Source organism: Lynx rufus, unplaced genomic scaffold (genome assembly GCF_022079265.1).
Source record: "Lynx rufus isolate CCGP_SWC_20201006 ecotype Redwood Valley unplaced genomic scaffold, mLynRuf1.p SCAF_16, whole genome shotgun sequence".
Taxonomy (NCBI): domain Eukaryota; kingdom Metazoa; phylum Chordata; class Mammalia; order Carnivora; family Felidae; genus Lynx; species Lynx rufus.
Window position 1 is genome coordinate 14,942,514 of NW_025814830.1, and position 27,419 is coordinate 14,969,932.

The window sequence follows — 27,419 nt, forward strand, 5'->3', positions numbered from 1 at the left end:
TAGAGACTCATACTGAGAACAAACTGAGGGCTGCCAGAGGGGAGGTGGGTAGGGGGATGGGCTAAATGGCTGATGGGCATTAAGGAGACACTTGTTGGGATGAGCACTGGGTGTTATATGTAAGTGATGAATCACTAAATTCTATTCCTGAAACCACCTTAAACTCTATGTTAACTAACTTGGATTTAAATTAAAAAAATAAATAAATAAATAAGGCCTTCACTTATCAGCTAGATTAAGAAAGAAGGTGGGTTAGGAGGGGCCTCAACAGAGCCAGACCATCAAAGACCATTTTTAGAGGAGTGGGCATTTGCTTTTGGAAAGAAAAACAAAACAAAACAGAACTACACCACCATTAGAGAAGTGCTGACAACTTCCAAGCAGTATTTTAAGCAGATAGTTACATCTGTATGGTCACATTCTGTAATTAGGGTATGCCTCCCTTTGAACCTTCATGGGTGCCATTTGTCTTCTTACAGGAGCTTTCCCTGTCTTGAGGAAGTCATATGACCAACCCAGAGTACAACTCAGAAAGGGGCAACCCAGGAGAGAATGGGGTGAAGGCAGCTGTGATGACGGGGCTTTTGTGAAAGGGGCAGCAGTTTCCCTGTCTAGACCCTGTATGATGATCGAGTGTAGACCCTGAAAGCTCAGCCTCCAGCCTGCCGATCAATTCTGCTTGTTGACTCTTTATCTATCAATCTATCAATCAATCTATCTTAATGCTTTTATTTATTTTTGAGACAGAGACAGAACATGAGCAGGGGAGGGGCAGAGAGGGAGACAGAATCCTAAGCAGGCTCCAGACACTGAGCTGTCAGCACAGAGCCTGATGCAGGGCTGGAACTCATGGAGTGAGATCATGACCTGAGCTGAAGTCAGACGCTTGACTGAGTCACCCAGGCGCCCCTGCTCATTGACTCTTAAAGTAAAATTCCCTTTCTGCCTAAGGGGCCAAAAATATTATTTAATATCCTGAACAGAAGGTAAGTATCTTCAACAGAAGATAAAAGGGTGGTTTGCTCAAAATCCTTTTTTCAGTGCCTGTCTTCTGAAAGAAAAGAACTTCCTGAGCATCTGGCCAGAAGATGATCATTACCCTTGATCTGGGCTAGGTATTCATCCATAACAGACATAATCTAATGCAGCTTTTAGAACTAAGTATCCAGTGAACAGAAGCATGCAATTCCTCCAAAATCACTGAGGTGAGGAGCGGATAAAAGGATTTGCTTACAGTGGCTAAGTTGCCCTTGTGACTTTGTGCCCCATGTCTCCTCCACTCTCTTCTCAAGGGACCATCCTCCATTCTGGACCTGCTCACCACTTACAAGTCAAGCCTCAGTCGAGGCACATCACTCCTCCTGGTTGCCCTAACTCCTGTGTAGAGCACCACTTCCAGAGACAAGAAGAGGCTAAGCCTACAACCTCCTTTGTGGCATCTTTATTTTTCTGATACATGAACAAGGTGAACACGGTCAGAAAAATCAGCTGCACTGAAACACTTCAGCCAGTCGTAAAACAGGGCACACAGACATGGAGGGGTGATGATAGCAATCCCAGACCAGCTTCCCCCAAAGGGCTTGTACTCCAAGCCTACAGCCAGAAGGTGCTCTGGGAAGGACTGTGCAGTACATCTCTGGTGAAGAGGGACAAAGAAGGACCAGTCACAATAGGGACTGCAGCCAGGCATGAGTTTATTGGCTTCTGGCCTCACGCTCCTGCTTGATGAAGTTGATTAGCCCATTGGTGGAAGCGTCGTGAGAAGTCACTGGGCTACTGCCGTCAAGCTCAGGCTCGATTTTCTTGGCCAGCTGCTTTCCCAGCTCCACCCTGGCAGGACGATAAGAATAAGAGGAAGGTTCCAGCATCACCAGTGAAATCCGTGAGCCTGCCCACAGGCATTCTCCACCCTCCCCTTGAGGAGCAGCAACTCACCCCCACTGGTCAAAGCTGTTGATGTCCCAGATGATGCCCTGAACGAAGATCTTGTGCTCGTACATGGCTACAGAGGTGGCAGATGGGGCACATTAGGGCTCTACCAGCTTCATCCAACCTACCCCAGGCCAGGACCTTCCCCGCTCACTCACCAATCAAGGCTCCCAGAATGAATGGTGTGAGCTTGGTGAACACAATAGAGTTGGTTGGGCGATTTCCTTCAAAGACCTTCAGAAAACACCCAGGAATGTCCCCTGGTTAGTTGTGATCCCCAAATAACTTAACAGGGGATGTACACCCTGTCCCAGAGGTCGGGATGTGCAGATCTGTAAGGACAGCCCCTCCTACTGCGTAGGACAAGGCAGGCACGCTGTGAATCCTTGCCCTGGCCTCACAACTTTTATCCTTCCGACTCCAGGATGCCACCCACTTCAGAAGTCCTGACCTTGTGTGGCAACAGCTTCTCAAAGTCCTCTGGACTCTTTCCTGCGGCCTGCAGCTCCTTCCGGGCCTCCTCTGTCGACTTCCCCTTCATCAGGGCCTCAGTCTGGGCCAAAAAGTTGGCCATGAGGATCTGACAAGAGAGACACCCAGTTCTGCCAAGAAGTACTGTCTGAGCTTCAGGCAGAGGAGCAAGACTGCCTGGCAATTCTCAGCTGGGGTAGTCCCAGCCTCGGTCAGGTTGCCAGCCCCCAACGTAGAGCTCAATGGAAGTGAGAGGGGACGGCAGGTCACATCTGATGACAGGGTAAAGTAGGTAATGACAATAACTACCCTTTCAGGAACACGCCTGACTTGCCGAGGACCCTGCTAAGAACTTTAGCTATCTTGTAAGATTCTGAGGGGCAAAAGCATCCCCTCTCTTTCCTAGTTGAGCCTGTCTCCCCAAGTCAACAGTGCTGAATCACAGAGGTAGAGAGAGGAAGAATCAGAATTCAAACTCAGGTCTCTGACTCCAAAGCCTGTGCTCACAGTTACCCATGCTACTCTGCACACCCAACATAAGGTGCACTCAATCCTCTTCAAAGCCAGTGTCAGGTCAGGTTAGGTACTGGATGGTTTTCCCATTTGCTGCTGTGGTAAGTAAGATCTTTGCCCCCGCCCCTGCTGTTGCACCTATGTAGGTTACAGGACATGGCAAAAGGGATCTTACAGATGGAATGAAGGTAACAGACGCTGAGATAGGGATAGGTGGGCCCAATGTAATCACATGGGCCCCAAAAAGTAGAAGAGGAAGGCAAATAAGTTGGTCAGAGAGAATCAACAGAGGAGGCAGGACAGAATCAAAGCTGGAGAGGGACTCCACCTACCACTACTCGTTCTGAGACCGTGCCACAGGCCAAGGTGGCTTCTTGGAGCTGAGAATGATCCGCTAGCTGCCATCAAGGAAACTGGACCTTGGTCCACCCTGAGCAAAGACCCAGTAGAGCCTGCTGGACTTCAGATCCATTGAAACCAATATAAAAACCGGGTGTTGTTTTAAGCCATTACGATTGTGTAATTTGTTATGGCAGGAACAGAAAACTAGTATAACCGCCAACCAATGCATCAGCTCTTTAATAGTCTGGGTGTAATGTGAGCCTGACAAAGTGTGAGGAGAGGCTGGATGGGGCTCTTACCTTGTGATGCAAACCCTTCCTTATTGGGTGCTGGGTCTGGACTGGGATGAGGAAGTCACAAGGTATCATCTTGGTGCCTGTAAGAGGGCACAGCGGTCACCCAAGCTCCTACCCTAGCCCATGGGGGCCACCCACATGGCCGATAGGAGAGTGTTGACCTCAGGGAGAAGTCTCTGCCAGGGGGCCCTCCCCCTCCTGAGCAGCACCCCTGCCCAAGCCAGATGGGCCCTACCTTGGTGGATAAGCTGGTAGAAGGCATGCTGGCCATTGGTCCCTGGCTCCCCCCACACAATGGGGCCCGTCTGGTGGTCCACACGAGTGCCGGACTTGGTGATGTACTTCCCATTGGACTCCATGTCACCCTGGAATAGGGACAGAAACCCAGCCCTCTATCTGCAAGTCTTCTTTTCTTCATGCACCATGCCCAAATCCTGCCTGAGATGCACCAAGTATACCTGCCCTGCCCTGTGGGTTATCATCAGGCATGTTCCTTTCATCGCCCCTCGAGGACACAGGCTCGTGGCTTTCTGGCTTAGAGCACTGCAGGAAGGTAAAGGTGGGGATGGAGGTCCAAGGAGGACCTCCCTATGAGCAGAAACCAGTCACAGTATATTTAATTGACGTATTTCTTTTTAAATTATTTATTAAAAAACATTTTTCTTGGGGCGCCTGGGTGGCGCAGTCGGTTAAGCGTCCGACTTCAGCCAGGTCACGATCTCGCGGTCCGTGAGTTCGAGCCCCGCATCAGGCTCTGGGCTGATGGCTCAGAGCCTGGAGCCTGTTTCCGATTCTGTGTCTCCCTCTCTCTGTGCCCCTACCCCGTTCATGCTCTGTCTCTCTCTGTCCCAAAAATAAATAAAAAACGTGGAAAAAAAAAAAAAGCTTTAAAAAACATTTTTCTTAATACATATTTGTTTTTGAGAGAGAGCACGCAAGCTGGGGGGGGGGGGAGCAGAAAGAGAGGGAGATACAGGATCCGAAGCAGGCACCAGGCTCTGAGCCCAACGCAGGGCTCGAACCCATGGACCACAAGATCATGACCTGAGCTGAAATCGGACGCTTAACCAACTGAGCCACCCAAGTGCCTCTCAAGTTTATTCATTTAGGTGATCTCTACATCCAGTGTGGGGCTCGAGCTCATGACCCTGAAATCAAGAGTTGCGTACTCTTCCAACCAAGCCAGTCAGGTGCCCCTCTTTAACTGTTGCCTTAGGGAAAGGCTGGCTGAGGTCCAGGGTGTACAGCCTTTGAGGTCTGTCACCTCAACTAGATGCTGGACTGTGGGGAGCCCTGAAAAGAGGCCCCCTGAAAGAGAATCTGGACCAGGAGAGATGCTGTTTGGTCCCTGGGGGCCCTGGAGATTCGAGGGGGTACAGAAGGCTGTGAGTAGCTCAAAGAGGCACCACAGACTGGGTGTGAGTTGCTTTTCTAGAGGGACAAAAGCAGTGCAAGCCATAGGGGTCCTGGCCGATGGCCCCCACCCTATCGCAGGCACACAGTGAATGCCAAGGAAGAAATGACCGAGCTGAGACCCATGCCCTAGCCAAGCCAGGGTCTGACTGGCCACCATGATAACCAGTCATGCCCCTCTATGGTCGTCGAACTTGGCTAACACTCAGATCAAACAGACCCTGGTAACAAAGACTCACCCTGAGACTGGGAACAGAGGTGGGCCTTGGCTATACCCAAGGGCAGTGGGGGAGAAAAGCCCCTGGAGGGGCAAAAACCTGGGCTCATGGGCCTCCCAGTGCCCCCACAGGCTGACCCAAGACCTGGCCTGGCAGCTGGTACCTGCTGGAAGTAGGCGGCAAAGCGGTGCAGGTACTGGTCATAGGGTAGCATGGCCTGCGTCTCACACCCAAAGCAGTTGATGTACCAGATGCCCAGCAGAGCCAGCAGGACGGGGGCGTTCTTCTCCAGGGGTGTCGTACGGAAGTGCTGGTCCTGAAACAAGAGCAGGGTCAGTGAGAGCCGAGCAGCTGCCCAGGAGGAGAGGGAGCTGGAGCAACTACATGTCTCTGGCAGAGAACACGAGCCTCAGCACTTACCATCCAGTGAGCCCCTGACAGCAGCTGCTCGAAGTTGTCAAATCCTGCGACACAAAAGCAGCGTCAACAGAAATGGTCATGCCCGGTGCCCTTCTGGCAGTGGACACAGCTTCTTCTGGACCCAAGGAAAGGCTGAGGTGCAGCCAGAAGAAAAAGGACCTGGGAAGACTTGGGCCTACAGAAAGTCTTTCTAATCAGAGTCTGCCCTCAGGGCAAAGGCAGATCTAACTTCATCCACCATGGAAAATGGCAGGAGGGCAGTTGTGAGGGACAGAGATCAAGGCCAACCTGCAAACCCAAGAGAAAAAAGGCCTGCCGTCCTGACCCGAAAGAAATGTTCCAGCCAAGGGGAGAGGGGCCAGCATCCTCTGTGGGTCAGGAAGGTGTTCAGGGACCTGAGACCCCCACTCCTGACCTCAGACTACAATATCATCTCCCAAGACTAAAACAAACACTCACCCACGTGCAGTGCAATGGAGAGTCCAATGGCTGACCACAGCGAGTAGCGTCCTCCTACCCACTAGGAGAGACAGGAAAAGGTGCTGAACAAGGGCTGGCGCACCCCGCCCCCCCTCCCTCCTGCCACAAAACTTGCCCCCTGAAAGCAAGGCTCTTCCACAGGTGCAGCATGGAGGGCCAGGCCCAACCCACCTCTGGGAAGCAAGACAGCAGGCCAGGCGCTGGCAACTCTTTGTGCTGACCAACAGGACAGACTACGCGTGGGACTGATCAGAGCCACAAGACCCAACCGGAGACCTTACCATGGCTGGCCCTGTCTCCTCAGACACAGAGAGACCCGGCGCACCTCGTACCTGCGCCAGGCCCGGCCTTCTCCTCCGATAGACCCAGCGCCTCATACCTGCACCGGGCCTGGCCTCCTCCTCCTCCGACAGACCCGGCGGCTCATACCTGGTACCAGGCCCCATCTCCTCAGACAGACCCACAGACCCAGTGCCTCCTACCTGCGCCAGGCCTGGTCTCCTCAGACACAGACAGATCCGGCACATCGTACCTGGTACCAGCCCCACTTCCTCAGACACCAACAGACCAGCATCTCATACCTTGCCGGGTCTTGCCCCTCAGACACTGACAGAGTCAGTGCTTCATACCTGTGCCCGAGCCTCTTTGAATACTGACAGACCCAGCACCTCATACCTATGTCACGGCCGGCCGCCTCAGGCACCGACAGACCCAGAGCTCATACCCGTGTTTGGTCATGTCTCGTGAGACGCTGACAGACCCAATGCCTCACACCTGTGCCAGGCCTATTCAAATACCGACAGACCCAGCCCTTCATACCTGTGCCAGGCTCTACCTCCTCACACTGACAGACCCAGCACCTCATACCTGTGCCAGGTCCTGCTTCCTCAGACACTGACCGGCCATACCTGTATCCAGCCTCTCTGAACAGTGACAGACCCAACATCTTGTACCTGTGGCGAGCCCACCTACCTGGGCACTAACAGGTCAGAATCTCATACCAGTACCCGGCTTGGCCTCCTTCGGCAGTGACAGACCCAGGGCCTCCTACCTGTGCCAGGCCCTGCATCCTCAGACGAACAGACCCGATGCCTCCTACCTGTGCCCAAGCACACTTCCTTGAACAAAGAAAGATCCAACGCTACCTGGCCTTGGCCCTGCCTCCTCAGATACTAATGTGCCTGGGCTTGGCCTTGCCCCTTCTGATACTGACAGACCCAGTGCCTCATATCCAAGCCTAGGGCTGCCTCCTGGGACAGTGACAGGCCCAGAGCTCATACCTAATCGTAGTCTCAGCCCCAAGACATACACAGGCCTACCATTCACACTTGCAGATTCCACTCTGTATCTTCCTGACACATTCACATCTTCTTAACAGCTATTTATAGAGCACCTACCACATAGCTAGCACAGGCCAACAGAAGCAGCCCATGGGGGGGTCCCCAGATGTGTAAATGAAATAATCGTGCCAATAAATGTGAAATGAGATATAAGTGCTTGGGAGAAAGGAAATACACCAGTGAAACCAATTATGAAAGGAACCTGAGGAGTGCTTGAGCTTGGATCTAAGGAATGAGCAGGCATTACCCAGGAAAGCACTGAGTGGGGAGAAGCATTCCAGCAGCCAGCACAGCATAGGCAAAGGTCCTGTGGCTAGAGCAGCCTTTCTCAATAGTGAGAGAGTTAAGCCCCACAGAAAATACTTTCAGTGACTTCACTTCTTAACTGTCCCAAGGATGGTCCAAGGCTAGTACTCTCCTAGAAGCAAAGAAGAGATGCTGACTCATTACATCCCCTGGATGCTCTGGGGCATTAGGGCTTAATTCTCTATTGGAGGCCCATTGAGACAGGCTGGGCAAGAGAAGCACAGCACATTCTAGATGAAAGAAGCAGCGGAGCTGGAGGGTAGAAGCTGAGAGGCAATGCTGGAGAATGAAGCAGGGAATGCCAGGGGTCATCAGGAACGTGACAGTACTGTGGATGAGGGTGCAAAGGACTGATTCAGGAACTTCAATCAAATAGGGTGAATTGAGAGAATGAGAGAATCAAGTGCAGCCCAGAGGTTTTTGGCCTGGGTAATGAGATGAACAGGGAGGCCCTTCACCTGGAAACAGTCCAGGTTTGGGGAAACCTTACCTGACAGACACCGTCCCAGGGGCCCAACCATGTATGACATGGGGTCTCAGATCTCACCGAACAGACTCAATTCTAGAAAGCAGACTGCCAAGCTGCTGATTTTGGCTGAGCCAGGTCATCAGACCTCACTTTTGGGAGCCAGGCAATGCCAGTGTCTGACTTGAGCCTCTAAGACCTCCACCTACAGGACACAGTCTCTAGAACTCATGTTCGCTGCAGCGGCTCTTTCAGATCACACCTTATAGCTCCTCAGTCAGTTCAGCATTCTATGCCTCTCCCACAACAAACCTCACTTTATCTAGTTATAATTCTATTATTTCCCTCACCTGAGTAACTCAGACCCCAGTGCTATAGATGACACCCTGGACTGGCTAGAGATCCTCATGCCTCTGCAACACCATGAGCTCTGCCTATCATGCCTGACCGGGGTACTGAGAACAGGAAGCTGCCCTGGCCAAGGCATTCCATCTGTCCTACCTGATCCTAAGGGTCCCCAGGCAGACCCAGGTACACATACCTACGATGACTCTGGCTTTCCCTTGAGGGCAGCCCATGCTACCCAAACCATGCCTGATCCTACCACCGAGGACCCCACCTGCACCTGACCCATATTCTCAGGCCTCACCAGCCACATCAGTTATGCATTCCTGGGCTAGAGCTTGCCTTCTCATTTCACCTAACAAGCCCAGGGATGCCAACTCATACCTGAATCCAGGTGACAAGAACCCACCTAAGATCACACTTATATACCTCTGCCCACATGACTCCGGATCCACGGACTCACGACACTGCATGGATGCAGTGGCTTCGCCTGTGAGGTTAGCTCTGCCTACCTGTGTCCCGCTCCAGTACCTCATACTACAGGGTCACACACCTGTCAGAGACTGGTTCCAGAAAGCTCAGCGGGTGTACCCAGCTCCACGTATCTGTGCCTGACTCCCCACATCTCAGATGACAGACTCGGGCGTACTTCCCTGAGTCCAACTCAGACTCCTCACACCTTCCTGAGAGACTCAGCTCTGTCTGAACAGGCCTGACCTCAACTCCCAGGCCCAACTTGAGAAACCCAGCTCCATATCCCTTGTCTGACATGGATCTCGGCATCTTGCAGATCCGACATTAGCAGCCACTGCTTGACCTGGCAACAACCGCTCACTGAGGAGCCTCAGACCTCATCAGACAGAAGTATCTCTGTGTATACCAGTGCTCCAGAGACGCCCCCCCCCCCGCCGAGATGTGGCTCTCCCTCCCTGTGACTAACCCATGCTCTCCAAGCCTCCCCTCTAACTCTAAAACCTGGGCCAGCACACCTAAGCCAGAGCCACGTTCCAAGGACTTCACCAACAAGACTCAAGTGTAGATCTCTGGCTCCAAAGTCCGTGCTTGAGAGAGCCACATCTACCTACTCTCGTCTAACTTAGGGCTTACAGACCTCCCTTGAACCCCACAGTGTCTGTCTACCTAAAGACCCCAATGCTGTGGGACTCGCCTGTGGCCACTCCACCCACCCAAGCTTAACCTTCTTCAGGCCCCACCACAAAGATCCAAGGGTACATGCCTTTGCCTGAATCCAACACCTGAAAGTCAACTCTACCTCCCTCCTCAGACCACACCTGACAGGCCAGCTCCACCTACCTTTGCTTGATCTTGGGTCCTGAGACCACACCTGGCAGGGCAGATCTGCCTACTTTACGTGCCTGTGGCTCTTACACTGCAGTTGGTGGGCCAGCTCTACCTACCTTCTATGACCCTGGCTCCTTATACTGTACCTAGCAGGCCAATTCTGCCTACCTGTGCTTGACCTTTAGCTCCTCAGACCATATCTGGTGGGCCACTTCTACCTACCTGTGCATGACTCTGGTCTTTCGGTCACACCTGGAGGGCGATTTCTACCTACCTGTGCTTGACTCTGGGTCCTCAGACCACACCTGGCAGACCAGATCTGCCTACCTTATATGCCCCTGAGTCCATACATAGACCATACCTGGCTGGCCACTTCTACCTACCTGTCTCTGACCCCAGCTCCTCTAACCTGCCGGGCCAGCTCTGCCTACCTGTGCTTAACCTTGGCTCCTCAGACTGCACCTGGTGGTCGTTCTACGTACCTATGCTTGACCCGGGCTCCTCAAACCTGACCTGGCAAGCCAGATCTGCCTACCTGTGTTTGACCCCAGTTCTTCAGACTTAACCTGACAGGCTAGTTCAACCTACTAGTGCCTGACCTTGACACCTTAGACCATACCTGGTGGGCCAGTTCTACCTACCTGTGCTTAATTAACACTGGCTCCTCAGACCTCACCTGGCAAACCAGATGTGCCTTCCTGTGTTTGACCCCAGTTCTTCAGACTTGACCTGACAGGCCAGTTCTACCTACCTGTGCTTGACCCTGAATCCTTAAGACCAATGGCTAGTTCCACCTGCCTGTACTTTACCCCAGATCCTCAGATCTCACCTGGTGGACCAATTCTACCTACCCATGCTTGACTTTGGCTCCTCAGACCACAAATGATAGTGCAATTCTACCTACCTATACTTGACCTTGGTTCCACAGACGTGACCCGCAAGCCAAATCCGCCTACCTGTGCTTGACCTCAGTTCCTCAGACTTCACCTGATATGCCAATTCTACCTACCTGTCCTTGACCCTGGCTCCTCAGACCATACCTGGTGGGCCATTCTACCTACCTATGCTTGACTTTGGCTCCTCAGACCACTACACTGTCGTGTAGTTCTACCTACCTATATTTGACCCTGGTTCCTCAGACTTCACCTGGCAAACCAAATCTGCCTACCTGTACTTGACTCCAGTGCCTCAAACTTTACCCGATAGACCAGTCCTACCTACCTATGCTTAACCAGGGCTCCTCAGATCGTATCCTGGTTCCTCGGACCTCACCTGCTGGGCCAGCTCTGCCTACCTGTGTTTGACCTTGGCTCCTCCAACAACCCTTGGTGGGCCAGTTCTACCTACCTATGCTTGACTTTGGCTCCTCAGACCACAAATGACAGCGCAGTTCTACCTACCTATACTTGACCCTGATTCCACAGACCTGACCTGGCAAGCCAAATCTACCTACCTGTGGTTGACCTCAGTTCCTCAGACCTCACCTGATATGCCAGTTCTACCTACCTGTCCTTGACCCTGGCTCCTCAGACCGTACCCGGCGGGCCAATTCTACCTACCTATGTTTGACTTTGGCTCCTCAGATCATACCCTGGTTCCTCAGACCTCACCTGCTGGGCCAGCTCTGCCTACCTGTGTTTGATCTTGGCTCCTCCAACAACCCTTGGTGGACCAGTTCTACCTACCTGTGCTTGACCTTGGCTCCTCAGACCATACCTGGTAGGCCAGTTCTACCTATCTGTGCATGACCCTGGTTCCTCAGATCTCATCCGATAGCCAATTCTACCTACCTCTGCTTGATCTTGGCTCCTCAGATCATACCTGGTGGTCTAGTTTTACTTACCTGTGCTTGACCTTGGCTCTCAGACCATAACTGGCAAGCCAATTCTACCTACCTATGCTTGACCCTGGTTCCTCAGACTTCACCTGATAAGCCAGTTCTACCTACCTTTGCTTGACCCTGGCTCCTCAGACCATACCTGGTGGGTCAGTTCTACCCATCTATGCTTGGCCCTGGTTCCTCAGACCTTACCTGGCAAGTCAGGTCTGCCTACCTGTGCTTGACCTCAGTTCCTCAGACTTCACCTGATAGGCCAGTTCTACCTACCTATGCTTGACCTTGGCTCCTCAGATCGTACCCGGCGGCGTTACCTGTGCTTAACCCTGGTTCCTCAGACTGTACCGGGTAAGCTAGTTCTACCTACCTACCTGTGCTTGACCCTGGCTCCTCAGACCTCACCTAGCAAGGCAGATCTGCCTACCTGTGCTTGACCTCAGTTCCTCAGACTTCACCTCATAGGCCAGTTCTGCCTACCTGTGCTTGACTCCAGTTCCTCAGACTGCTCGATATACCAGTTCTACCTACCTGTGTTTGACCCTGCTTCTTCAGACCTCACCTGGCAAGCCAGATCTGCCTACCTGTGCTTGACCTAGGCTCCTCAGATCATACCTGGTGGTCTAGTTTTATTTACCTGTGCTTGACTCTGGCTCCTCAGACCACACCTGGTGGACCAGTTCTACCCACCTATGGTTGATCCTGGTTCCTCAGACCTCACATGCCAGGCAAGCTCTGCCTACCTGTGCTTGATCTTGGCTCCTCCAACCACCCTTTGTGGACCAGTTCTACCTACCTGTGCTTGACTTTGGCTCCTCAGATCATACCCGCCAGGCCAATTCTACCTACCTGTGCTTGACCCTGGCTCCTCAGACCTCACCTGGCAAGCCAAATCTGCCTACCTGTGCTTGACTCCAGTTCCTCAGACTTCACCTGATAGGCCAGTCCTACCTACCTTTGCTTGACCTTGGCTTCTCAGATCATACCTGGCGGTTTTACTTACCTGTGCTTGACTCTGACTCCTCAGACCATACCTGGTGGACCTATGGTTGACCCTGGTTCCTCACACCTCACCTGCCAGACCAGCTCTTCCTACCTGCGTTTCACATTGGTTCCTCAGACTTCACCTTGGTGAGCCTGTTCTACCTACCTGGGCTTGACCCTGGCTTCTCAGACCATACTTGGTGGGCCAGTTTTGCCTACCTGTGCTTGACCCCTGGGTCCTCAGACCTCACCTAGTGGGCTGGATCTGCCTACCAGTGCTGGACCCTGGCTCCTCAGACCACACCTGGCAGTGCAATTCTACCTACCTGTGCTTGCTTCTGAGACTGTACCTAGTGGGCTAGCTCCGCCTACCTATACCTCATCTCCGTTGCTCACATCTCACCTAAGACATTCGGTTCTTCCCAGGGCTGAACTGTGACTTATTAGAACTCACTGGACAGATTGAGTGTTGTGAACCTGCCCTAATCTTGGCTCCACAGACCTTACCTGATAAACCCTGCTATACTCACCTGTGCTGAACTATACTGACAGTCCCAAGGATACAAACCTGTGCCATTTACAGACTCCGTAGACCCTTCCTGAGAAACTCAATTCCATATACCTGTACCTGGCCACAACTCGTCAATCTTGCAAAACAATTCTACAAGATAGGCAGAGATGCAGTTCTATCTGCTGATCTTGACCTTACCTAGGAGATCCAGATCTAGTCACTCGTACCCAATCCTGGTTCCTGAGATCTCACCTGAGAGACTGAGCCCTGTCCTCCTGACTTCACTTCATATCCTCAGAGATCATCTAAGAGATACAGTTCTTTCTACATAAGCCTAACACCAGCTCCTTAGGCCTCGCCTGACAGATCTCGTCTACTGACGTATGCCTAAATTCAATGGTGAGACAGAGTTGAATGAACCTAACCATGGCTTTTCAGGTCATTCTACCTCTGCTTGCCTTTGGTTTCATAGATATTACCTGAAAAACTCAGCTCTACCCACCTGTGCTTGACCCCAGCTCCTCAGCATTCAGACCTTACTTGGTAGAAACCCAAAGTACAAACCTGTATCTCACCTCAACTCTTCAAGCCCCACGTGACACAGACCTGTTCTACATACCTGAGCCAGACCCAGAATTCATGGATGCAGTTCCCCTTCCCCTTCCTTTTGCCTGACTCCAGCTTTTCAGTCTTTTCCCAGGGGACCCAGGACCACCTCTAGGATCACCGAGTTGTGCACGACCAGAACTGCTGGATATCACCTGAGGACATAGCTCTGACCTGGACCTGACCATGGATTTCTAGTCCTCACTTGTCAGACTTTGCTCTCTCTGCCCTTTTCCGGCTCCAGTGTCCTTACCTGAGCAACCCGCTTCTACCTATATGTGCCAAATCTTGGCTCCTCAGGCCTCCCTAAGAAACCTGCCTAGTTATACACACCTTGTCTGACTCTAGCTCCTGAGACCTCAGACAGATGTGGCTCTACAGACCGCCCTTGGCCGACTCCACTGTACAAACTTAATCCGAACAGATATTTCTCTCAGACGGGACAAATTCCTGGCTGCTTACCTGGGCCTGAGGGAGGACTGGTGAGAGCCCCTTGGTGCCTGAGTGACTTGGGCCTCAGACCTCTCACCTTATAGACGTGGGTCTCTAGACCTTTGTCTGCCACGAGCCTCTCAAACTATACCTTACCAACACGGCTCCTGTATCTTTTTCACACGCCCCAACTCCCCAGTCCTCACCTTTTATAACTTGCTCTATTCCTAACTTTCCCTCTCTGGGCCCCTCAAACCCCTCCCCAGCCAGAACCCAGTGCCAGAACCTTGGCTGGTTGTGGATCCGCAAAGGCCTCTGCAACCCCTGAGCTCTGCTTATCACACCTGGTCAGGATGCCGAGAGCCAGGTGGCTGATGTGGCTCAGGGGGCTTACCTGTATTTGCCTAATTCTGAGTTTTAATCACCTCATTCGAGTGAGCACACACCCATGACCTGATGCTCACTTTGCAGAACCAGTCAAGAGAGACCCCGATGTATATGACTGTCCTATGCCAGGGACTTCACTTCACAGATCCAGGTTAAAGTACCTGTACATGACTTTGGTTTCTCAGACCTCACTTGATAGAACCATCTGTAAATACTGGTGTCTTTTCCAGAATTCATAGACCTCATCAGTACCTTTACCTGTCCTTGCTCCTCCTCAGAACTCACCTGTACCTGTCCTGGCTCCTCTTCAGACCCCACCAGTCAAAGTTAGCTCTCCAATGTATGCGGACTCTGGCTGAGCCGCTGAGCCCTGAGAAACCCCACTATTTACCATCGTACCTCTGCCTGATCCCGACACGAGGCTACCCCATGACTGACCCTAAATGACCAGGCTCACCACTTATATGTTCCCCTGCCAGACTGGACTCTTCTGATCTTACCTCAAAGCCAGTACAACATCCCCTATGTCTGTCCTGACCCTCTGTCTCACCTGAGAGATACTAGGCTCCACAAATTTCCCCTGTCCCTGGCTCCTCAGGTGACACCTCTTGATTCAAAATGATATACATCCTTAGTGACCAAGGCAGGTCCCTCCTGCAGCCACTGTGTATGTGGTATGCGTGGCCTGGCCCAGGAGGCCTTCGTTGTGCCCACCTCGGTCACTCAGGCCACACTGCCCAGCCCCAGCCCCATGCCTTACCCCAGGCCTTACCTGGAGACCTGCGCCTCTCCCTAAGCCACACCCCCCTTCATCTCTGCACGCTGGACTGTTACGGCCAGTGAAAACCCAGAGGGGTGACTGGCAGGCCACTCGTTCCTGACCACCTCCTGTTCAGGCTCCAGATCCCGGGAAAGAGGTAGAAGACGCCTCCCCTACTTTATCAGACATGCAACATGTTAGAAAGCTGCACAGTCTCTCTCGACCGGGGTTCCTCATCTGAGCCACAGGATGAAGAAAATGATCTGAGTGACTCTTCTCAATTCTTCCAAGGATGGTACATAATTAGTCCCATTCTAGAAAGAAGTTAACTCATTACACACAACAGATGCCTTAGGGCCTTAGGGCTTCATTTTCTCCCAGACTCCGAGGCCTTCAGAGCTTTCTAAGGAGATCACATCTGTGGATGCGGCCACTGAGCAAACAGCTCCCAGTCTAAAGGCCTGCAAACAGCCCCAGTGGGAAAACTCCCATTGGATGACACCCTCTTTGGTGTGCCTGCCACGGTCACGTGTTAGAACAACGCCTGCTGCATTCACAGCACCCACACTGCGCCCTGCACCCCAAGCCTCCCCTGCATTCCACAGCCGGAACCTTTCTCCCACCAGGGCCACGCTCAGGCAAGCCGCAAGGATAGGTCCCGCTCACTGTTTGGCACCAGCTGTGGCCATAGCTGAGATGAGTCCCTGACCACCTGCTGCTAGGGCTGCTCAGGCGAGGTTTGTTCTGCAGGCTGCCTGACAAGGCTCCGTGCAGGCCCCAGGCCTGGCACCTCCTCTCTGCCATCTGCCGGCTGTTCCCACCCCTCTGGAGCAGGCCTGCCCAGTCACACCTCCTGCCTCACCCTGCCCCTTGGCCTTTACAGATTGCAGCTGCAGTTCAGAAAAAGGTCAACACTGAGAATAACTCACAACCTCAAGTTTAGTGAAGGGGGTAAGGGTGGCTCCAGTTACCCCACGGTGGGGGCCGCTGGCAGGCACCCAGGGGAATGTCATCTTGGCCTTGCAAGCTCAGCCCGCCCTCAGTGGAAGTGGAGCCCTCATCCTGACTGGGCTGCTCCTGCCCCATAAGCCTCTCTGAGGGCCTTTCGGCCATTTCCCAAAGCTAGGCATGCAGCAGGTGCTCAATAAATGTTGACCTGACCTCATAGGCCCCTCATGTGTGTCTCAGTGGTCACGCCTGGCAAAGGACACATAATTCACCCAGCACAAGGAAGTGTCTTTACTTACATCCCAGAACTCGAACATGTTTTGAGGGTCAATCCCAAACTCCTTCACTTTAGTCTAAAAGGGGCAAAGGGAGAGAAGGAAGAAAGCCTACATTAGCTGGATGAGACCAGGAGTTCCTGGGTGCCAGGCGTCATGCCATTCAAGCTGCGGGCAGATGGGGCAGGGCTGGAGTAGCCGGTCAATGCCGGGCAGGAACCAGCAGATTTCACCCCTAGAACTGGACACAAGGCCGGCTCATACCCAGAAACAGCTGCAGCCTGGTGTCCGTGAAGCCCTCCTGTGGCGGGAGGCCACACCCCCAGTGCAGGAACCTGGCCCACACACTGCCCTGCAAGACCCACCTCCTGGACCTGTTGAGGTGCAGACACCAACCCATCCAGGACATACGGGAAACTGAGCCCAGGGTGGGAACCGGAGAGGGGCAGGGGCCACCTCCCAGGCCAGGTGTCACACAGCCAGGACACCTGTCCAGCCCCTTCCAGTATCTGAGATGGTGACCCTTCCCCAGAAAGCCTTTAGGAGATGGCCAACCCTGTTCCTCAGGTGCTTGGTCCCCTGTGCACAGAGGGTCAGCAACCCTAGTCAGACAGGAGGAGATGACCCTACCGACCAGTCTCAACTCTGCCGGCAGAAGGCAGACAGTGGTGCTCTGGTCAGCCAGCGTTAAGAGGTGCTCCTGCCTCCCCTCTGGGTAGGGCAGCCCTGGAGGCAGGGGTGCGAGTCAGATATGAGGGGCAGAGGAGGTGGGGGGAACGGTTAGGAAAACCTGTGTGCTTCCAGCTCTGACATAGCCTAGTACAAAGCCCACCAGACAGCAAGTGCCCAAGAGGTTTGTTACTCCTGGCACACAGCCCCACCCCCCACCTCGCACAGCCCCAGGCCAGGCAGACTGTAAGAACTGGCAAGCAGGAGACCGGTGTTCTAATCCCAGCTTCACTGACTCATGCAGTCAGTGGGCAAAAATCCTTCACCGGGGCTTAATGTTCTTATATAAGAAATGGGATGCACCCTCCACCCCTACCCTGCACATCCCATGTGGGGACAGGCCAGGGGCAGGGTGGCAGAGGCCAAAGGAGATCATGTGTGTGGAGCGTTCTGGATTTCAGCCAGGCGTCGGGAGGTAGACAGGGTCAATGGGATCCCTCTCTGGAGCTGCACAGATGTGACGGCAGGACGCAGAAGGGGTGCTGTGCCTCTCACCTCCGTCACAGGCAACTGACCCCTTCTATCCCATCAGCCCAGCCAAGATCCCCAGACGTGTGAATCACATCTCAGCTTGAGTTTTCTGATACGCTATGACCTTGACACCTTGACGTGGCCTGGGCCCTCCCAGGGAGGAAGTCTGGGAGCCCACACGGGCACTTACCGTGTTGGTAGACAGGGCGACAAAGTGCTTCGCGACTGCAGAAGGCTACAAGAGACAGAGTCAGGTTACACCGAACTGAGTCCAGAGGCCGCCCAAGGGTAGTGAGCCTCCCACCCCTGGAGAAACTGAGGTCCTGGGTGGGACTCACTGCTCCCAGTCCTGGGCTCTAAAGCTGTTGGAGGAGCCCCACGTTAAGGTCAAGAGGAGAGAGGAGTTAGAGGCCCAGCCTACCTCACAGGCACACAAGGCTGAGGGTCCCTCCCCTCTAAACAAATGAGTGTGGCCAGGGGTAGAGAAGGCCCTACAAGGCCAAGGGACCTTAAAGTGCCATCAGCTGGTCAGAGCAGGTTCTGGCACACTTGGTATGTCTGGGACTGGGAAACGTCTTAACCAGAAAAGGTGGGCACCAAGAGAGGCTGCCTCCTGCTGCCAATGTCAGGAGAAATAGGGCCCCATGTAGCGTTAGGCTTGGCCACTCAGGTGGACAGGCAGGCCCACCCCGTCCTTCCCAGCCCACGCAGTGCCCACCACCCACCCCAGCACTCACATCCTTGGCAGACAGGAGAAACCACTCCTTCGCTGTCTCCGCATTCGTAATGGTCTCCTGGGTGGTAAAGGTCTACAGCCAGAAAGTACAGCAGTCAGCCCCCAGCTCAGGGTCGCTGTGACCCAGAGCCAGGGTTCAGTGGCAGAGGCCATGTGGGTGCCCAGTTATCACAAGGAGCAGTGACAGTCACTCCAACCTCTGCCCAACTGTCCACAAAGTCACAATGAGTGGTTCTGTCTGGGGCAGAGGCCTGGAAGTATTACCATGATCCTGTGATTCCAGGACTTCCCAACCAGATTGAGAAGAATCCTAGTGAAAGCCACATACACAGCCCCCATCCCACCCACACACACCACTCCTTCACCACAGGTCAAAGGCCAAAGCATCTTCCAGGAAAGGGGCAGTGGCCACGCTGGGAGCTCCTTTGGCCCAAGCTAGGCTGTGATCTCAGAATCCAGATGGAATTCTTCATATTTTATGTGCACTGATGGGAGTAAACAGGGCATAAATGGCCACAAACAAAACCCAGGCTGGGCACAGATCCCACAGAACAAGCAGATATGAAAGTTCTGGGGCGCCTGGGTGCCTCACTGGGTTAAGCGTCCAACTTCGGCTCAGGTCATGATCTCACAGTTTGTGAGTTCGATCCCTGCATCGGGCTCTGTGCTGACAGGGCAGAGCCTGGAGCCCGCTTTGAGTTCTGTGTCTCCCTCTCTCTCTCTCAAAAACAAACAAACAAACAAACAAACAAACAAATAAGCAAGCAAACAAGACGAAGCTTCTAACTGACCAGTTTGGGTTTCCATCAGGTAAACCGCATTTACCGCCTGACACGAACAGTCTGAGCACAGCTTGCCAGACCTGATCCACAAAGCATGAAGTGCTCAGGAGGGTCTAACCACCCCACCCCACCCCCACCAACCACACACAGGGCTGGGGAGCCAGGCTGGGTCCAAGGCCCGTACCTTGGAGGCAATGATGAACAGGGAGGACTCGGGGTTCAGGGTGGCCAGAGTTTTGGCAATGTGGGTCCCATCGATGTTGGAGACAAACCAGACCCGGGGACCTCCTGAAGAATACGGCTTAAGGGCTTCAGTCACCATGAGGGGTCCCTGTGGGGAGATGCAGCATCAGAAAACAAGACTCAGGGCCTACAGAAGTGGGGAAAGCCAGGCAGGTCTCACCCTGGAAAAACCAAGACTCTGGGTGGGACCCCTCACCCCATCCCAAAGGAGTCCTCCTTACCAGGTCAGAGCCACCGATGCCGATGTTGATGACGTCCGTGATGGGCTTGCCTGAGTACCCCTTCCAGTCACCGCTTCGGACACGCTGGCACAGAGTGGGAGGTGTGTTCAGCCCAAACGTCCAAGTATAAAGTGCTGCTCAAAAGGTCTCAAGCCCAACGTCCAGACCCTCACAGGGTCCTACTGAGACCACACTGGCAAATCCCTGCCATACTCACCCCCCCAGCTAGACCCTATTTCATCATTAACAAAGTAGGGGACACCCCCATCTCAGTAACACTGTCAGAATTTGCCAAACGGGGGTGAACTCTCAGCAGAATCTAATGTATGAGAGACGTGAAATGCCAACTACTGGGGCTGGTGCCAGGGACAGGATCATCAGACATGCAGCCAAGCTCCACACGGACCCCACCGATTCCTGTCTCCTGGTGTTTACAACACTGCATACCACCCCCAAGCTGAATAAGGGACCTGTGCACCCATCAGGTACATTAACCCATTAGTCGTGTTAAAGGAACTGCCTAGCTTCTTGGGTTTAGAAATTCCCAGCTTCTCTAGGCAACAGGGGCTAAAATTAAGAGATGGCTCTTTGGCAAAGATCAAATCTAGGGCACAGTGAGAAGGTGAAGCAGAAGAGTGTGGCTATAAAATGCTTTGTTTAGATCTCAGAAGGAGCTAAAGTGGTAACACAGAAAACGTTTTGGTCAAATATCCGGCTTCTGAGGAAACTCACTCTCAAAAACAATGATAGAAAAGGCCTTGTCTTGAAAATATTTGTAGGTATGGCTTTTGCCTGATGGAGTGAACCCCCCCCTCAGTAAGCTTCATAGGAGACCCACAAAGACAACTGAATTGTCAGAAACACTACCGGCTTGGACTGAAAGGGACAGAGATAGTACAAAAGGAAAAGAGGGCTTTAGATACCCATGTTTTTTTTTTTTTCCCCAACATTTATTTTTGAGAGAGAGAGAGCGAGCAAGCAGGGGAGTGGCAGAGAGAGAGGGAGACACAGAATCCAAAGCAGGCTCCAGGCTCTGACCGGTCAGTGCAGCGCCTGACGGTACGGCTCAAATTCACAGACCACAAGATCATGACCTGAGCCGATACTGGAAGCTTAACCAACTGAGCCACTCAGGCATCCCTAGATACCCACGTTTCTATGGGCAGTAAGCAGGCCGAGAAACCTATGTAGCTGCAAACACAAACTACCTTTCAGGTAAAAAGAATGAATGAGGGCAAGGCCAAAATCCTTGAGAAATGATTCCTAGACCTTGAGTCCTAACCAAGCCAACCTCGAGTCTATGTCCTGCTGGATTTCAAAATGGTTTGGACCAATGACTCCTGTGTGCCTCCCATCTCCCCTCTCTTTGAACAGGAATTCTCCTACATCAGCTATCCTACACCTACCTCACCGTTGTGGGTTGGGTGTGTGCGGTGCAAATAAATTGTTTCTTTAATTCACATGTCTTCACATCAAAAGGAAGTATATCTGAGTTGCATTAAAGGAAATGCAGATACTGCTCAACCTCTACCTCATTCTGATGATGAGGTTCTGGACTTCCAGCTGATCTTGTAACGGGATACAGCCTTAGGAGAAAGTGAGTAGGGTGTTCTCCACGTGGAAGGAACATAGTCACTGGGAGCCAGAAGGCAGACTGTGTAGCCAGCTCCCAAGATCGCTCCCAGTGGTCCTCACCTCCTTGTGTTCACGTCCTTGTGTTGTCCCCTCCTCCTTTGATCAGAACTGACCTATACAACTAACACAGTCGTACAGGAATGAAAGATGTAATTTCACGTGCTAGCTCAAGGTACTAAAAGACCCTGAGGCACTCTGTCTTGCTCTCCCTTGGATCACTCACTTGGGGAAATCAGCTCCCTTGTCATGAGGACACTGCTGTACGGAGGTCCGCAAGGTGAAGAACTGAGGCCTCCCCAAAGCCAGCATTAATCGCGAGTGAGTCCTCTTGGATGCAGATCCTGCAGGCTCCATCAAGCCTTCAGATGAGCGCTAACCTTGGCCAATACCTTGACTACAACCTTATGAGACCAGAACCAGCCAGCACAGTCGCTGCAAATCCCGATCCACAGAAACGTCAATCGCTGTCTTCAGATGCTAAGTTTTGGAGCAATTTATTATACACCAATAGAAAACTACTACATACGTCTTTCCCCAAACCAGTAAGACCCAGCAACCTTTTTCTTTTTTAAAATAATAAGGCAACCAATTGTCATGGGAAGTTTTCCATCAATAAAAAAATAAAGTTCTTCAGCTTCTCAAGCCTCCCTCTCACCATTAAAGTTTTGTTACAATAAAGCATCCCAGGGGAGAAAACTTGTGTCTTTAATATGACTACGCACAGCCTTTCTTCCACCAGATGGGGTTTTACAACACATGCCAGTTTTGCAATTTCCATTTCCAACTTCATTGCACATCCTCAACAGCAGGGCAGGTCAAGGTAACCATAGCTCCCTAACATCTAATGGTGCCCGGGACTACAATATATAAACATATACTGATTTTACTAATTAGTTCGTTGATAAATGGGCTCAGGCTGTTTGTGTTTTTTAATTTTTTTTTCATTTTTAAAGATTTTATTTTTAAGTAGTCTCTATGGCCAATGTGGGGCTCAAACTCACGATCAAGAATCACATGCTCCACCGACTGAGCCAGCCAGGTGCCCTGAGCCCAGGTTGTTTGTGACTTTTGACACTATAATCAGGATCATGGCGAGCATCCTCAACCCGACCTTGGCAAACTTCTAACCTCGGCACAGCTATGGGGAGTGTTCCTCACCGTAGAATTGCTGCCACTCACTAGCTTTTTTTGAACTATAAATACCCCATCAGTCTGAGTCAGGTATCCCACAGCCAGCTCTAAAGGAGTGCTTTCCTGGAAATAGCTTCCCGGACAGCCAGCGCCACACTCTCCACGCCGCAGGCCTGAGCACACACGCGCTCATCCGAAAGAGCACCAGCTTCTGACACGTGTCAGCTCCACCACTCACCCCTGATGGCTGGAAAGGCCCTTCCCTACACCCAAAGCCCATCATAAGTACCGACCACACTATTAAGGAACACTGTGGAATCCAGAGTCTCATCACGATGCCAACCCTTCCTCACCCCACAAAGTTCTACTCATTTGGCCAGGCCACCAGGACTGATGGCCAGATCACTCCTGCTGTCTGAGGTCTGAAATGGCTGGGAGCCAAAGCAAATAGACTTGGGCCAGTCACAGGTGGGGGTCACTGCTCCCAGGGACAAGCTGACCAGAGCCCAGATTATCACTCTCAGAGCACACACAGCCCATACATGCTACGTGCACGTGTGCATGCACGCGCGCGCGCGCACACACGTACATCACCCCTGTACCCCAGGCTTGAGGATGTCCTCTAAGCCTTGCAGAATCGACCCTGGAACAGACACTAAGGCAACAGTGGTTGATGTGGGGAAATCTCTAGCTGATCTCTGAAGCAACATCTACACCCACCCACCACAGGAAAAGGAGGCACCGTTATGTGGACAGAGGGACATGTCTTACTTATTTACAAGTACAAATAAGCTGCAAAAAGTAGTTAAAAATGAACCCGTGTGTGTGTATACATGTGTACATACACGTTTCAAAGAAGAGAGAGATGTACGTATACACATAGCACATGCGTAGGAAGCTTTCAGAAGATTTCACAGAAACTGCTATAAATGCTACCTCTGGAGAGCAAGCTGGGGGCACGGTCAAGGACATGTTAAAACATTGAATTTATCGTGGCACCTGGGTGGCTCAGCTGGTTGAGCATCCGACTTTGGCTCAGGTCATGATCTCACAGTTCATGAGTTCAAGCCCCGCATCGGGCTCTGAGCTGACAGCTCAGAGCCTGGAGCCTGCTTCGGATTCTGTGTCTCCCTCTCTCTCTGCCCCTCCCCCACGTGCACGCACTCTCTCTCAAAAATAAGCATGAAAAAAATAAAGTTAAATTAAAAAACCATTCAATTTATCTAGTTCTAGATTAAAAAATAAGGGCATGTTGCTAAAGAGATTAGAAAAAGCAAGTCTCCCTTCTACCTGCTCTACCTCCTCTCCTCTACCATCCCATCCCTTAGGGGCCTCAGTTTTCTTTTCGGATCTTTATTCTGGCCAGACTGTCACCATGAGCCCACAGGTGATTACAGTTCAGCAAAGAGGTTGCTCTGTGGCTGCCAGCGGTAGGTCCATCACAACAAGGGTAGAGCCCCCAGGCCAGCGAGCACACAGACCGCCTCCATGCGATGAGGCCTTGAGTTCTCTCCAAGCAGAATGGAGGGGCGGCCCATCAAGGTCCCCAGATTCTCAAACACATGCACACCCACGGCCAAGGGCAAGTCCAGCGCAGGAGCTGCTTACCTGGCAGAAAGACTTCATCTTCTCCAGGACCCTGTTGACCTCTGGCATCACATCCTTACCATCCACCAGAATGGGGGTGTTTGACCGGTTCCGCAAGGCCACATGCAGCACTGCGCGATCCTGGGGATGCAGTCAGCCTGTGAAGACCCCCACCCCCACCCCCAGCCCAGGGCAGCCACGCCCCCGGTGGGGCACGGTGCAGCCTGGGTGAGGAGTCAGCCCAGCCCTTTCTCCACCGGACACGCACGCGAGCCCTGAGGTGTGTTAGTACCACAGTCTTGTACTGAGAATCTACTGCGTGCTTCTGGGTGTAGAGGCTACCCCAGGACCTGGAGGAGGCAGGCGTGTGCTGCTCCCCTTTGGCTACAGTCACAGGGGGAGGGAGACCAGGAAAAGCCCAGGGGGCCCCTCGGTGTTCAGAGCATGAAAAGCCAAGGAAAGAGGAACAGAGTGAGCAAAGGCAGAGAATGGGAACACAGGTGAGAGACAAGCAATCAATGGGCTCAGAGGACCAGGGCTCGTTAACCTTGTCTCACCTCCTCCATGAGAGTACATGGTAGTTGCTGGCACCTTCTGAAAAGTACCCCCAGCCCCTTGGATGTGGAGCAAAGAAGGGACTCAAATGTCCCTCACCAAGCGGCCCCACCCCACCAACTGCCAGAACCCAAACCAAGCCAAACTGTAGGCCCGTGACAGGTGCCAAGGAGCTGTCCTTGTCATGTGAGAGCAACAGTCCCATCAAGCTGAAGCCAGTAGAGGAGTCCTTGAAGGAAACAGCTCTATAGATCCCAGGTGGATAGGAAAGAGACGGTCTCTGGACTCCAACCCAAGGGGAGGTTCACTAAGGTGGAAGACATCATGCCACTCTACCCTCACCCTGCCCAACCTCACTCCTGTCCGACATTCTATAAGAAGATGCACTCCTCCAGGAAGCCCTCCTTGACTGCAGCTTCCCTCAGCCTAGCCCAGCAGTGAGACAAGTTGAGTTTGAAACTTTGCTATCTCTTATAACGTCTTGGATAAGCGACTTGCCCTCTGAGCCTCAGATTCCTCTTGTGTGAAGGAGGATAATAACACTGTGAGGATAAGACTCTTAGCACTCAGTGATTATTATGCCTCCAGGCTTCCACAGCAATTCAGGAACAGGGCCCCCAAGGCCTGGCTGTATCTCTGCTTCCTACTGATGCCTACCACTGAGGAGGTTGATCTTCTGTCCTAAGATTTCTCTTTTCACTAATAAAACTCAGAGCAAAGATAGACCAGAGTTAAGTTCTCTGAGCATGCCTTGAGAAGCCATCGCCCTGCAGGCTTGAGATGTGCTCTAGGCAGACAGCATTCCACCCTCACCAGGTCCAGACTGCCAGTCTTGGGGAAGATGCACCCCACGGCCCTGCAACCCACTCAAGGAAATAGGCTTTCAGGCTCCTTGTTAAGCAAAAACATTGCTGAACAGCAGAGGTGAAGACACCGTGCGGTGCTCTCAGTCAGATGAACCCCAAAGGGAAGGAAGAGGCCCTGGAGGGTATGTAGAGTCGGCCATCCCCAGGCCAGCTCACCTCGGTGAAGTTGATCTTCTCACCATTGAACATGCGCTCCCGGGCAGCCTCCACACCCCTGGACTTGGCCTGGGAAGAGAAGATACTGAGGCCTGATCCACTCACACTGGCAACCAAGTGCCCAAGCCACCAAACTCTAGGCTTGATGCAGTCCCAGTGGGGCTGACAGACAGGTGCAGCCTGGTGCCCCCCACCCCACTGCCTGCGAAGGGTCTGCTCAGACACTGGCACCGAATCCCCTGGGACGCTGCTTAGAATCGGGGCGGGGGAGGGCAGGAGCTCAGAGCCCTGTGTCGCACAGAGGCAGTGACTGAGGTCCGCTGAGGGAAGGAAATAAAATTGCTCGAGGACCTGTAGGCTCCCAGGACCCCGGTTCGCTTGCCATGCTGTGGGTCACAGGTCAAGCCCCCCACAGCAGAACATTACCAGGTCCACCAGCATCTGCATCACACTGTCGGTCACAAGGTTCTTTGAGTAATCCACCAGAATCCGCCCATGGTTGGTGTTCAGGGTCAAGCTGCAAAAAGATGGCAGAAGCCACTGACCACACCCCGTTTCTCAGGAGAGCCCATTCCCCGACCAGAGCTGCATCCAGAAAAAAAACATTCTCCCTGAGCCACACCCCAAACAAGCCTCAGCTGCTCAGCACAGCGGTGCTGTCGCCTGTCTGCCCACCAGCACAGTGAATGGGGCCAGCCTCACACAATGGGGCTGCAGACCCTTCCTGAGGAGCCATTCCTCTGCTAAAACCGGGAAGACAACGGCTGGGTGCACTGCCCCTGCGTACCCCGTGGAGTGACCATTCCCTCCTAGAGCTTCCACTCTGCGACTCAATCGGGAAAGGACTCAGAAGGCAGGGCTGGTCATGGGGCTTCCAGTCTGGAGCCACAGACCTCCCCTTCCCAACACACCTGCACCAGTCACCGGAGCACCCCGAGATTCCTGCCCCCCCCCAAGATTTCCTCCCACTGATTCCTTTCCATTTCCTGGTCATGCATAGGTCTGCACACCGAGCTTCCTTCGTAGAAATCATGCCCCCACATCTCCACCTTTCTCCGCGGCTCCCCGCAAATCCCCCAGACCCGCCCACCCACATCGCAAACCTCGGGGGTTCCCGCCCGTTCTGGGCCAGGGGCGGGGGGTTCAGGGGACAGCCCTTTCCCGCCTGCTGCGTCAGCTAGGGCCCCAGGCCACAACTGCGGAAGGAGCCCCTTCTCAAGTGGCAGGCATTAGAGGTGGGGGGCGGGGACAGAAGGTGGAGAGAGAGATGCCCCTGCGGAGGGAGAACGGCGGAGTGGCCTGCTTCTCATGACTAAGCAGTCCGGCTCCGAGACCTCCGCGAGCCCCCAGGAACCTGCTTCAAGGAGGCTTCAAGGACAAACTGGGGCCTGGGCCTGGGCCCCGATCCGTGGCCGGGGTCCGCCGAGGACCCCCGGGGACCGCCGGCCCGACCGCCCCGGCCCCGGGCCCGCACACCTGACCCGATGCGCGGCGCCCTGTGCACCCGGATCCGGGTCCCGCACGCCCGCGCCCCGCCTGTGGCCCCGCGCGCGCACCTGAAGTGGTTAAAACGTTCCTTGTCCCCCTCGAAAAGGCGGCGCAAGTTGAGGTCAGAGCCGTGCTCGCGATACCATTGCTGCAGCTTCTGGAATTGCGGGTTCTGGGTGAGCGCGGCCATGGCGACAGCAGCGGGGTACTCGGACTGGGACGTGCTTGGAAGAGGAAGAGG

General features: G+C 53.2%; 1 protein-coding gene across 1 annotated transcript; it reads right to left on the reverse strand.

Annotated features, from left to right (window-relative positions):
- Window positions 1-1,426: 1,426 nt before the first annotated feature.
- Window positions 1,427-27,419, reverse strand: GPI (glucose-6-phosphate isomerase). The gene is made up of 18 exons (XM_047078286.1): window positions 27,247-27,419; window positions 26,117-26,207; window positions 25,691-25,759; window positions 24,135-24,254; window positions 19,761-19,844; window positions 19,481-19,627; window positions 18,516-18,587; window positions 17,969-18,013; window positions 16,603-16,656; window positions 6,062-6,122; window positions 5,603-5,646; window positions 5,346-5,498; window positions 3,787-3,916; window positions 3,555-3,631; window positions 2,381-2,509; window positions 2,088-2,163; window positions 1,936-2,002; window positions 1,427-1,830 (listed from the first exon to the last, which is right to left on the reverse strand). The coding sequence occupies exons 1-18, from the start codon at window positions 27,366-27,368 to the stop codon at window positions 1,695-1,697; spliced, it is 1,677 nt and encodes a 558-aa protein (XP_046934242.1). The 5' UTR covers window positions 27,369-27,419; the 3' UTR covers window positions 1,427-1,694.

Coding starts and splice junctions, on each gene's coding strand:
- GPI (XM_047078286.1), bottom strand. CDS start 27,368: ATGGCCGCGCTCACCCAGAACCCGCAATTCCAGAAGCTGCAGCAATGG. Junction 18,588..19,480: donor TGTTCATCATTGCCTCCAAG/GTACGGGCCTTG, acceptor TTCTGGCTGTAG/ACCTTTACCACCCAGGAGAC. Junction 5,647..6,061: donor CTCCATTGCACTGCACGTGG/GTGAGTGTTTGT, acceptor TTTGTGTCGCAG/GATTTGACAACTTCGAGCAG.